Source organism: Leucoraja erinacea, chromosome 41 (assembly GCF_028641065.1).
Source record: "Leucoraja erinacea ecotype New England chromosome 41, Leri_hhj_1, whole genome shotgun sequence".
In the NCBI taxonomy this organism is placed as follows: Eukaryota; Metazoa; Chordata; class Chondrichthyes; order Rajiformes; family Rajidae; genus Leucoraja; species Leucoraja erinaceus.
The window spans coordinates 2,035,958-2,049,120 of record NC_073417.1 but is presented as its reverse complement, the minus strand read 5'-3'; the positions used below and the strand labels follow the sequence as shown (position 1 = coordinate 2,049,120).

Below are 13,163 nucleotides of genomic sequence, written 5' to 3'. Positions count from 1 at the left end.
AGAAGATGAATGAATGAAACGGCATGCAGCAAGCAACGTGTATACGCCATTCATAATTACCTCCTCTTTGCTTCTTCATATTGAAGACTCAGTCTGACACTCTCTGCCAAGTTGGCCTGGCTTTTTGGTCCAAACTAAGAAAAAATAGACAATAGACAATAAACAATAGGTGCAGGAGTAGGCCATTCGGCCCTTCGAGCCAGCACCGCCATTCAATGTGATCATGGCTGATCATCCCCAATCACTACCCCGTTCCTGCCTTCTCCCCATATCCCCTGACTCCGCTATTTTTAAGAGCCCTATCTAGCTCTCTCTTGAAAGTATCCAGAGAACCGGCTTGAGGCAGAGAATTCCACAGACTCAAAACTCTCTGTGAGAAAAAGTGTTTCCTCATCTCCGTTCTAAATGGCTTACCCCTTATTCTTAAACTGTGGCCCCCGGTTCTGGACTCCCCCAACATCGGGAACATGTTTCCTGCCTCTAGCGTGTCCAAACCCTTAATAGTCTTATATGTTTCAATAAGATCTCCTCTCATCCTTCGAAATTCCAGAGTGTACAAGCCCATCCGCTCCATTCTGTCAGCATAAGACGGTCCCGCCATCCCGGGAATTAACCTGGTGAACCTGCGCTGCACTCCCTCAATAGCAAGAATTGTCTTGGATATGGGCCAAATGCATAGAGGTGAGCCTAGTATAGATGGGGCATGTTGGTCGCTGTGGGCAAGTTGGGCAGGTAGACTCTGATTATTGAAAGAATTGAAACACTTACGTCTCCAATGATATTGGTTTGGGAGCCGACGTCGAGGCAGCGCCTGGGGATGGAGAGATGGGAACTGCCCAGATTAGACTGCAGGTCCGACTCTGAGCTTCCCACGTGTTGGTTGGACTGGAATCTACTCCTCAGTTTAGCGAGACTCTGGCGAGAAGCAATCAGAGGAAGTGAAATAAAATTCTCATCCTAATCAATTAAACAACCTTCGAACAGTTCAATTCAGCTTAGTTTACTGTCACGTGTACCGAGGTACAGAGAAAAGGTTTTGTTGCAATAGACAATAGACAATAGGTGCAGGAGTAGGCCATTCGGCCCTTCAAGCCAGCACCGCCATTCAATTTCATCATGGCTGACCATCCACAATCAGTACCCCGTGCCTGCCTTCTCCCCATATCCCCTGACTCCGCTACCTTTTGTCTATTATCTCCAAAAATGGACTGGTTTGTAGGTTAATTGGCTTGGTAAATGTAACAAATTGTAACAAAGCTGCTCCATTCTCTCAGCATTTGACAGTCCCGCCATCCCGGGAATTAACCTTGTGAACCTACGCTGCACTCCCTCAATAGCAAGAATGTCCTTCCTCAAATTAGGGGACCAAAACTGCACACAATACTCCAGGTGTGGTCTCACTAGGGCTCTGTACAACAGCAGAAGGACCTCTATGCTCCTATATTCAATTCCTCTTATAAAGGCCAACATGCCATTCACTTTCTTCACTGCCTGCTGTACCTGTATGCTTACTTTCATAGACTGATGTACAAGGACCCCCCAGATCCCGTTGTACTTCCCCTTTTCCCAACTTGACGCCATTTAGATAGTAACCAGTGCTAACCAGTCAGCAGAAAGACAACACATGAATACAATCGAGCCATCCACAGTGTACAGATACATGATAAGGGAATAACGTTTAGTGCAAGGTAAAGCCAGCAAAGTCCAATCAAGGATAGTCCGAGGGTCACCAATGAGGTAGATAGTAGTTCAGCACTGCTCTCTGGTTATGAATTCCACAGATTCACCACCCTCTGACCAAAAACATTTCTCCTCATCTCCTCTCTAAAGGTACGTCCGTTTATTCTAATGCTATGACCTCTGACCCTAGTCTCTCCCACTTGTATCTTAATATTATAGCTTTTTTTTAGTTTAGTTTAGAGATACATTGTGGAAAAGGCCCTTCGGCCCACCGGGTCCATGCCGGCCAGCGATCCCTGCATATCATAACACTAACTTACTCACTAAGGACAAATTGTTACATTTACCAGGCCAATTAACCTATAAACCAGTCCGTCTTTGGAATGTGAGAGGAAATGCAAGACAATACACAATAGGTGCAGGAGTAGGCCATTCGGCACTTCAAGCCAGCACCGCCATTCAATGTGATCATGGCTGATCATCCCCAATCAGTACCCCGTTCCTGCCTTCTCCCCATATCCCCTGACTCCGCTATCTTTAAGAGACCTATCTAGCTCTCTCTTGAAAGTATCCAGAGAACGGGCCTCCACCGCCCTCTGAGGCAGAGAATTCCACAGACTCACCACTCTCTGTGAGAAAAAGTGTTTCCTCGTCTCCATTCTAAATGGCTTACTCCTTATTTTTAAACTGTGGACTCCCCCAACATCGGGAACATGTTTTCCTGCCTCTAGCATGTGTCCAAACCCTTAACAATCTTATATGTTTCAATAAGATTCCCTTTCATCCTTCTAAACTCCAGAGTGTACAAGCCCAGCCGCTCCATTCTCTCAGCATCTCGGAGAAAACCCACGCAGGTGACGGGGAGAACGTACAAACTCCGTACAGACAGCACCCGTGGTCGGGATCGAACCCGGGTCTCCGGTGCTGCATTCGCTGTAAGGCAGCAACTCCACCGCAGTGCCACTGACTAATTTTGAACTCACAGTTCAGTGAATGTGTGTACCTGCATCAGATCTTGTTTCTCTTTCTCGCCCGTACTAATGTCCTTCTTGATCGTTTTTAGCCGACTCATGATGGCCTTGGCTTCTGTCAGTTGGTAACCATTCTGCACTCCTGACATCTTCCGATCGATTCTGCAGCAGAAGAGGCAAAGAAACCGATTAAAAGCCAGGGGAAGATAAACGTGGGGGCGAGATTGAAAACGTAGTCAAATCAAAGAACCACTTTGCGCCCAGCAGCTCCCTATACTTGCAAGCATTCTGCCTGCAGGGATCCGAAGGCAAGCAGCAACTCTGGCACTATCTTGTCGTTCCATGGACCCAGATCACCTCCTCCATCGGGCTATCAGCAGAGAGCAGAGGCCACCCCGACTGAAATCCCGTCACCCCTTTGTTCCACATGGAAAACAACTCCTAGCATCCATCCATCCATCCAGCTAACTGGGACAGAAGCACACTGGATAGCCACCAAGTGGTCACAGGGAGTGGAAGGCAACCTCATCTCCATTACACAGCTACATCTCTTCACCAGATAAAAGCTGTTCAGGGTCTGATCTCCCCAGAGGAGCGTGGGTGAAGCTCAACAGACTTGGTACTGGAGTTGGGCGTTTCACCGCCAGCGTGTGGAGATAGATGGGGGCTCCCTCCGCCAGAGCCCAGCCTGTGAATGTGGAGCAGAACAACAGGCAGCCAACCATGTCATCTCTGGGTGCCCGCTCTACCACCCACCAAATGGAGCTGTGTCAGGGCCTGGCAGACATTGACGCCAACAGAGACAACAACCTGGCTGCTCAACACTAGATCTAACTATTCCTTTGGTTTATGTATGTTTCATTCGCAAGTAGAAGAAGAAAAAGCGCAGGGACTGACAGCTTTGTGTCGCATTCCTGCCGGCACGTCTCTCTCCCCCCCTGGCCTCTCTGAAGAAGGGTCTCGACCTGAACCGTCATCCATTCCTTCGCTCCATACATGCTGCCTCACCCGCTGAGTTTCTCCAGCATTTTTGTCTATTAGCTATTTGTGGCTATCCTGTGGCGGCTCGTTCCATAAACCCACCACCCTTTGTGTGAAAAAGTTGCCCCTCAGATTCCTATTAAATCCCGGGATGGCGGGACTGTCATATGCTGAGAGAATGGAGCGACTGGGCTTGTACACTCTGGAGTTTAGAAGGATGAGAGTATATCTTATTGAAACCTATAAGATTGTTAAGGGCTTGGACACGCTAGAGGCAGGAAACATGTTCCCGATGTTGGGGGAGTCCAGAATCAGGGGCCACAGTTTAAGAATAAGGGGTAAGCCATTTAGAACGGAGACGAGGAAACACTTTTTCTCACAGAGAGTGGTGAATGTGGAATTCTCTGCCTCAGAGGGCGGTGGAGGCCGGTTCTCTGGATGCTTTCAAGAGAGAGCTAGATGGGGCTCTTAAAGATAGCGGAGTCAGGGGATATGGGGAGAAGGCAGGAACGGGGTACTGATTGGGGATGATCAGCCATGATCACATTGAATGGCTGGTGCTGGCTCGAAGGGCCAAATGGCCTACTCCTGCACCTATTGTCTATTGTCTAAATCTTCCCCCCCTCACCTTAAACATATGTCCTCTAGTTCTCGATTCTTCTATTCTGCGAATGAAAATTGCCAGGCTTTTTATTTTCAGTCAGCTCCACAAAAACATGACGACTCTCTTAACCCGGAGTAATGTGTGACTCCAGTACTTTCCCACAGAAGCTGCCTGACCCGCTGAGTTACTCCAGCACTCTGTGAAACGTCGGAGTGCGGATGCAGCAGCGCCTCGCCCGTGGCCCCGTCGGTCGGTCGGCAGCCCAGCCAGCTGACCGAACTTCGGGCCTTCGCTTACCCCTGACACCACCACCACCACTCCTCCTTCTCATGGCCCGATCATCGGTTCATGAATTGGACGGTGCGCGACCTCGAGCGGCCCCTGGGCTAAAACTCCTCAGCTGGCCCGCCGGCTGGGCTTTGTGTGCAGTCCAGCACCCGGGCCCAACTCATCATTCACCCAGCCACGGCCCAGTCTGTCAACAAATCGCCGTTGCGAATTTGTCCCTTATTTTGACCTTTTCTCCCTTATTTGGGAGTGAGAAAATTGGCGACTGTAAGTATTGCGTGCAGTTCTGGTCGCCCCCCATTACAGGAAGGATGTGGGGGCTTTGGAGACGGTGCAGAGGAGGTTTACCAGAATGATGCCTGGATTAGAGGGTTTCAGCTACAGGGAGAGAGGTTGGATAGACTTGGATTGTTTTCTCCAGAACTTCAGAGGTTGAGGGGAGACATGAAAGAAGTGTATTATGAGAGGCATAAGGAGGTAAACAGTCAGAACCCTTTTCCCACACTAGGGGGCAGAGTGAGAGGGGGAAAGTTTAAAGGAGATGTGCGGGGCAGGTTTGTACTTTACACAGAGGGTGGTGGGTGCCTGGAACGTGTTGCCAGGGGTGGTGGTGGAGGCAGATACCATAGTGGGGTTTAAGAGGCTTTTAGATAGGCTGAGGGAAGTTCTGGGAATGGAGGGATGTGGGTCGTACAGGCAAAGGAGATCAGTTGAGCTTGGCATCATGTTCAGGACAAACATTGTGCACTGAAGGGGTGTTTCTGTGCTGTACTGTTCTATGTTCTATCCATGTTCTCCACAGGTGCTGCCTGACCCGCTGAGTTACTCCAGCACTCTGTGAAACGTCACCTATCCATGTTCTCCACAGATGCTGCCTGACCCGCTGAGTTACTCCAGCACTCTGTGAAACGTCATCTATCCATGTTCTCCACAGATGCTGCCTGACCCGCTGAGTTACTCCAGCACTCTGTGAAACGTCACCTATCCATGTTCCCCACAGATGCTGCCTGACCCGCTGAGTTACTCCAGCACTGCATGTTTTTTTTAATGTAAGCAGATACTCTGACCTAGAAATTCTTTGGCAAGCAGAAAGCAACCTAATGTGGAACAACAAATAATTTTATTAAAGGGCTGGTGGAACAAGGTTCTTCTGCGCACAAGACCCACGAGCTACAGAAAACGGATAATATAAAGTGTTGGAGTAACTCAGCAAAATGTTGGAGTAACTCAGCGGGTCAGGCAGCATCTGTGGAGAACATGGATAGATGACGTTTCACAGAGTGCTGGAGTAACTCAGCGGGTCAGGCAGCATCTGTGGAGAACATGGATAGGTGGCGTTTCACAGAGTGCTGGAGTAACTCAGCGGGTCAGGCAGCATCTGTGGAGAACATGGATAGGTGACGTTTCACAGAGTGCTGGAGTAACTCAGCGGGTCAGGCAGCATCTGTGGAGAACATGGATAGGTGACGTTTCACAGAGTGCTGGAGTAACTCAGCGGGTAAAGCAGCATCTGTGGAGAACATGGATAGGTGACTTTTCACAAAGTGCTGGAGTAACTCATGGAGCGAAGGAATAGGCGATGTTTCGGGTCGAGACCCTTCTTCAGACTGATGTGGGGGTGGGGTGGGGGGGGGGGAAGAAGAAAGGAAGAGGCGGAGACAGTGGGCTGTGGGGGAGCTGGGAAGGGGAGGGGGAGGAGGGAGAAAGCAGGGACTACCTGAAATTAGAGAAGTCAATGTTCATACCGCTGGGGTGTAAACTACCCAAGCAAAATATGAGGTGCTGCTCCTCCAATTTACGGTGGGACTCACTCAGCGGGTGAGGCAGCATCGATGGAGCGAAGGAATAGGTGACGTTTCGGATCGAGACCCTGAAACATATTCCCACTGCCGTAATTAGCTCGAATGCACTCGTTGAATCAGCCTACTTCTGCCTTTATTAACAAATGCCTCAACTGCTCCCTCTGACATGGGAGTCCATGTCTACACTTCCCTTGCTTAACTCCACCCTCTACCACCAGTTTAAATTCCATTTGGAATATTTTTGGAGGGCCAAGAACCAATACACCTTAAAACAAACAAATTTCCTATATCCATGCCCATAATTTTTCCCATATCACGAGATTGATCCCTGGGATGGCGGGACTGTCATATGAGGAATGATTGAAAAGACTAGGCTTGTATTCACTAGAGTTTAGAAGGATGAGGTGTTATCTTATAGAAACATATAAAATTATAAAAGGACTGGACAAGCTAGATGCAGGAAAAATGTTCCCAATGTTGGGCGAGTCCAGAATCAGGAACTACAAATGCTGCAATCTTGAGGAAAACTACAGATGCTGGAATAGAAACATCGAAACATAGAAAATAGGTGCCCTCGAGCCAGCACAGCCATTCATTGTGATCAAGGCTGATCATCCACAATCAGTACATCGTTCCTGCCTTCTCCCCATATCCCTTGATTCCGTTTGCCTCAGCAGCTCTATCTAAATCTCTTTTAAATTCATCCTGTGAATTGGCCTCCACTGCCTTCTGTGGCAGAGAGTTCCACAAATTCACAAATCTGGAATTTAAAAGGATGAGAGGATATCTTAATGCTACATTTAAATTTATTAGGGGTTTGGATATGCTAGAGGCAGGAAACATGTTCCCGATGTTGGGGGGGTCCAGTACCAGGGGCAACAGTTTAAGAATAAGGGGTAAGCCATTTAGAATGGAGATGAGGAAACACTTTTTCACACAGAGAGTTATGAGTGTGGAATTCTCTGCCTCAGAGGGTGGTGGAGGCCGGTTCTCTGGATGCTTTCAAGAGAGAGCTAGATGGGGCTCTAAAAGATAGCCAGTCAGGGGATATGGGGAGAAGGCAGGAACGGGGTACTGATTGGGGATGATCAGCCATGATCACATTGAATGGCAGTTCTGGCTCGAAGGGCTGAATGGCCTACTCCTGCACCTATTGCCTACTATCTCTGGGTGATTTTTTTTTTCTCATCCCAGTTTTAAATGGCCTCCCCTTTATTCCTAGACTGTGTGGCCCCTGGTACTGGACTTCCCCCAACATTGGGAAAAACTTTCCTGCGTCGAGCTCGTCCAGTCCTTTTGTTGGCTTTTGCAAGCTAAACGTGCATGTTTACAATAACTTTCAGCAGAAGTTGTACTGGTGAAACCAAACCCTGACCTGCCAAGCCTTTCACACAGCTTAGCATTGTTCACTTGTGGTATTTTGTTGACAAGAGACCAAACATATTTTGGATACCGAACAGCCCTGTCAGTGAGCAAACTATTTCTCACGATACTGCATTATTGACGAGTCATAAAAACACTGCCTAACCAAACCTAGTGGGCAGCACGGTGGCGCAGCGGTAGAGTTGCTGCCTCACAGCGCCAGAGACCCAGGTTAGAAACATAGAAACATAGAAATTAGGTGCAGGAGTAGGCCATTCGGCCCTTCGAGCCTGCACCGCCATTCAATATGATCATGGCTGATCATCCAACTCAGTATCCCGTACCTGCCTTCTCTCCATACCCTCTGATCCCCTTAGCCACAAGGGCCACATCTAACTCCCTCTTAAATATAGCCAATGAACTGGCCTCGACTACCCTCTGTGGCAGAGAGTTCCAGAGATTCACCACTCTCTGTGTGAAAAAAGTTCTTCTCATCTCGGTTTTAAAAGATTTCCCCCTTTTCCTTAAACTGTGTGACCCCTTGTTCTGGACTTCCCCAAACATCGGGAACAATCTTCCTGCATCTAGCCCTGTCCAACCCCTTAAGAATTTTGTAAGTTTCTATAAGATCCCCTCTCAATCTCCTAAATTCTAGAGAGTATAAACCAAGTCTATCCAGTCTTTCTTCATAAGACAGTCCTGACATCCCAGGAATCAGTCTGGTACATCCCAGGAATCAGTCTGGGTTCAATCCTAACTACGGGTGCTGTCTGTACGGAGTTTGCACGTTCTCCCCGTGACCTGCGTGGGTTTTCTCCGGGCGCTCCGGTTTCCCCCCACGCTCCAAAGACGTACAGGTTTGTAGGTTTTTCGTTTTGTTTAGAGATACAGCGCGGAAACAGACCAAGCATCGGCCCTCCGAGTCCACACCAACCAGCGATCTTCGCACACTAACATTATCCTACACACACTCGGGATAGTTGTTACATTTATTCCAAGCCAAATGCTGCTATGATAATTGACCGATAAAATTGTAAATTGTTCCTAGTGTATAGGATAGTGTTAATGTGCCGGGATCACTGTGCAACCGTGCCAACTTTGGGAAAACTAACTACAACCTGAACTCTCAATAGGAAATGTCTTGTTGTTTATCTTGGTGCTGTTTGTTAGTTGGTGAGGTATCCAAAACATCTATTGTATTCACCGAGTCTGAAGAAGGGTCCCAATCCTAAAAGTCACCTATCCATGTCGAAACAAGGAACTGCAGATGCCGGTACAGTACACAAAAGAATACAAAGTGCTGGGGCAACTCAATGGGTCAGGCAGCATCTCTGGAGACATGGATAGGTGACTTGAAACTTTAGACTTTAGAGATACAGCGCGGAAGCAGGCGCTTTGGTCCTCCGAGTCCGTGCCGACCAGCGATCACCCCGTACAATCGCACTACCTAAAGCACTAGGGATAATTTACAACTTACAGAAGCCAATTAACCTACAAACCTGTATGTCTTTGGAATGTGGGAGGAAACTGCAGCACCTGGAGAAAACCCAGGTGGTCGCAGGGAGAACGTGCAAACTCCATACAGACAGCATCCGTAGTCAGGATCGAACCCAGATCTCCGGCGCTGTGAGGCAGCGACTCTACCGCTGCTGTCACCGTGCTGCCTTTATGATTATCAGAGTAAAACTTGCACGGCCCACTAGCCAGCGCCATCGCCCACAAGACTCCATGATGCTAGGACTTACTCTTGAAGGGTTTCGAACCCTTGTTCTTTGTAGAAGAGTTCTTGCTTCATCTGGGAAACTTCCCTCTTCAACTTGTTTACCTGCAGGAGGGGGGAGGGGGGGGGAGAACAAATAATAAATTAAAATGCCACATTGGAAAGACAGGATACATCTCAACACTTCTGAAAAAACCTCTAATTCTGCTTCTCTTAAACCTGGGACGGCAACCTACGGCCCGTGGGCCGGATCCGGCCTGGAACCTGAAATCATCCGGTCCGCGGGTGGTTTTTTTTCCTATTAGTTTTCGCGACCTGGGAACTGCAGCTAGTCCCGGGGCTCGAAATCCATTTTGGTGGCAAAAACGGGAAAGCAGATTATTATCTAAATGGTGGCCGATTGGGAAAGGGGGAGATGCAGCGAGACCTGGGTGTCATGGTACACCAGTCATTGAAGGTAGGCATGCAGGTGCAGCAGGCAGTGAAGAAAGCGAATGGTATGTTGGCTTTCATAGCAAGAGGATTTGAGTATAGGAGCAGGGAGGTTCTACTGCAGTTGTACAGGGTCTTGGTGAGAACACACCTGGAGTATTGCGTGCAGTTTTGGTCTCCTAATCTGAGGAAGGACATTATTGCCATAGAGGGAGTGCAGAGAAGGTTCACCAGACTGATTCCTGGGATGTCAGGACTGTCTTATGAAGAAAGACTGGATAGACTTGGTTTATACTCTCTAGAATTTAGGAGATTGAGAGGGGATCTTATAGAAACTTACAAAATTCTTAAGGGGTTGGACAGGCTAGATGCAGGAAGATTGTTCCCGATGTTGGGGAAGTCCAGGACAAGGGGTCACAGCTTAAGGATAAGGGGGAAATCCTTTAAAACCGAGATGAGGAGAACTTTTTTCACACAGAGAGTGGTGAATCTCTGGAACTCTCTGCCACAGAGGGTAGTTGAGGCCAGTTCATTGGCTATATTTAAGAGTGAGTTAGATGTGGCCCTTGTGGCCAAGGGGATCAGAGGGTATGGAGAGAAGGCAGGTACGGGATACTGAGTTGGATGATCAGCCATGATCATATTGAATGGCGGTGCAGGCTCGAAGGGCCGAATGGCCTACTCCTGCACCTAATTTCTATGTTTCTATGTTTCTATGTTTCGCAGGCCAGGGGATGCGAGGGATCTGGGAATTGCAGAAATCGAATTGAAAACCAGGTGAAAGGGAGTGCAGCGTAGGTTTACAAGGTTAATTCCCGGGATGGAGGGACTGTCATATGCTGAGAGAATGGAGCAGCTGGGCTTGTACACTCTGGAGTTTAGAAGGATGAGAGGGAATCTCATTGAAACATATAAGATTGTTAAGGGCTTGGACACGCTACATGGCAGGAAACATGTTCCTGATGTTGGGGGAGTCCAGAACCAGGGGCCACAGTTTAAGAATAGACTTCTGTTTGCAGACTTCTCATCAGCATTCAACACCATGCAGCCACATATTTTGGCTGAGAAGCTCATCACCCGCTTCCACCTCAACCACCAACTCACTCTGTGGATTATAGACTTCCTCACCAACAGATCACACCTTGTCCGACACCCTCTTAACCTTCACTGGCTCTCCATAAGGCTGGGTCCTCTCCCCACTTCTCTTCATTCTCTACACTGATGACTGCAGATCCACCCAGCCAAACTGCCACTTTGTAAAATTTGCTGATGAAACAGTCCTCCTGTCTCTGCTTCCCAGCCACACACAACATCACAGCTCAGCCCTGCAGGACTTTATAGTATGGTGTGAAAAGTCTTGGCTTGAGCTAAATATAAGCAAAACCAAGGACATGATTGTGACTTTTTCCCTCCCAACAGAGACAGATGGCTGAGGCAGCCACCACTATCATCCAGCAGGAGCCAGTGGAGATAGTGGAGGTATACAAATACCTGGGACCAGCCTTCGACAACCTGCTAAAGTTTTCCTCTAACATAGAGGAAATCCTTAAAAAGTGCCATCAGAGACAGTACCTACTCAGGCAGCTGAAGTCATTTGGGATTAACAAAGACATTCTCACCACATTCTACTACGCATTCATTGAAAATGTAATAATCTTCTCTTTCACTAGCTGGTTCCACTCCATCAGCAAAACAGAAAACCGCCTGGTCTGCTCAAAAATCATTGAGCAGCCCGTCCGAACTCTCACTGCCCTATGCGACCAAAAGTCTGTAAAGTTAACATGCAGGATTCTTCAGGATCCCTCTCACATCCTGTTTCCTGAGTTTGAGTGGCTCCCCTCAGGACCCAGACTCCGCTGTCCGGGTTGCCGGACACACAGGAGGAAGGCAACCTTCATCCCCAGGGCTGTCCAGCTTTTTAATGCTGATCACTGACTCATGAACATATGAAATGAAATAACCTTCTATATGCACTTTTTAATTGAAGCACTTAGGAAGCATTTTAAAAACTATTGCTGTGTGTTGAATGTTGATGTGCAGTGTGTGTTGTGTGATTGTGCAGTGTGTCTGTGGAATGCGTGTGCTGGTTGATTGTGCAGTATGCGTGCTGCTTATGTTTGTTGATTGTGTCCCTTTTTAAAAAGCTACTGTAATGCGCCCTTTTAAATTGCCCCTCGGGGACGAATAAAGTGCTTTGAATTGAATGGAATTGAATAAGGAGTAAGCCATTTAGAACGGAGACGAGGAAACACTTTTTCACACAGAGAGTGGTGAGTCTGTGGAATTCTCTGCTTTCAAGAGAGAGCTAGATAGGGCTCTTAAAAATAGAGTCAGGGTAGTCAGGGGATATGGGGAGAATGGGGTACTGATTGGGGATGATCAGCCATGATCACATTGAATGGTGGTGCTGGTTCGAAGGGCCGAATGGCCTACTCCTGCACCTATTGTCTTTTGTCTAATGTAAAAAACAACGTCACACTAATTAGTATGTATTATGGCTAATTTATGTATTATTAGTTATTACTAAATTAGTTAGTATGTATTATTATTAACTCCAGTTATTAACTATGACGTTAGATGTGGCCCGCCATCCGCTTACAAACATGAGTCCTGGCCCCCATGCAGAACTAGGTTGCCGATCCCGGTCTTAAATGCTATTCCCTTTATCCTGTATCTGTACACTGTTGACGGCTAGATTGTAATCTTGTATAATCTTTTCACTGAGCTTATAGCACGCAACAAAAATGCGTTTCACTGTACCTCAATGCTCGTGACACTAAACTAAACTAACCTGTCCCTAGTGTGTAGGATAGTTTTAATGTACAGGGTGATCGCAGGTCAACAAAAAAGCTTTTCACTGTTCCTCGGTACACGTGACAATAATAAATAAACTAAACTAACCTGTCAGGAACCAGTGGATATAGGATTAAGTTGAGGGGGTAAAGATTTGATAGGAACCTGAAGGGTTTTTACACAAAGGGTGGTGAGTGTATGGTGGATGGTTACACTAGACCCACCTGCCTGCGTTTGGTCCATATCCCTCTAAACCTGTCCTATCCATGTAACTGTCCAATTGTTTCTTAAATGTTGGGATCGTCCCTGCCTCAACTACCTCCTCTGGCAGCTTGTTCCATACACCCACATATGTGTGAGAAAGTTACCCCTCAGATGCCTATTAAGTCTTTCCCCAGACCATAAACCCTGTCCTTTGGTCCTCGATGGAGGGACTCTGGGCAAGAGACTTTGTGGGCTACCCAATCTATTCCCCTCATGCATTTTATCCGGTTCTAGACAGAGCACCCCTATCCTCCTGTGCTCCAGTT

General features: G+C 47.7%; 1 protein-coding gene across 1 annotated transcript in view; it reads right to left on the bottom strand.

Annotated features, from left to right (window-relative positions):
* Positions 1 to 13,163, bottom strand: part of LOC129714800 (protein WWC2-like) — a 135,580-nt gene that overhangs the window by 75,207 nt on the left and 47,210 nt on the right. Inside the window, exons 5-8 of the mRNA XM_055664646.1 lie at positions 9,434 to 9,513; positions 2,684 to 2,813; positions 769 to 915; positions 61 to 134 (exon numbers count right to left, since the gene is read on the bottom strand). Coding sequence (XP_055520621.1) covers positions 61 to 134; positions 769 to 915; positions 2,684 to 2,813; positions 9,434 to 9,513 — 431 coding nt within the window. The remainder of the gene's footprint in view (positions 1 to 60; positions 135 to 768; positions 916 to 2,683; positions 2,814 to 9,433; positions 9,514 to 13,163) is intronic.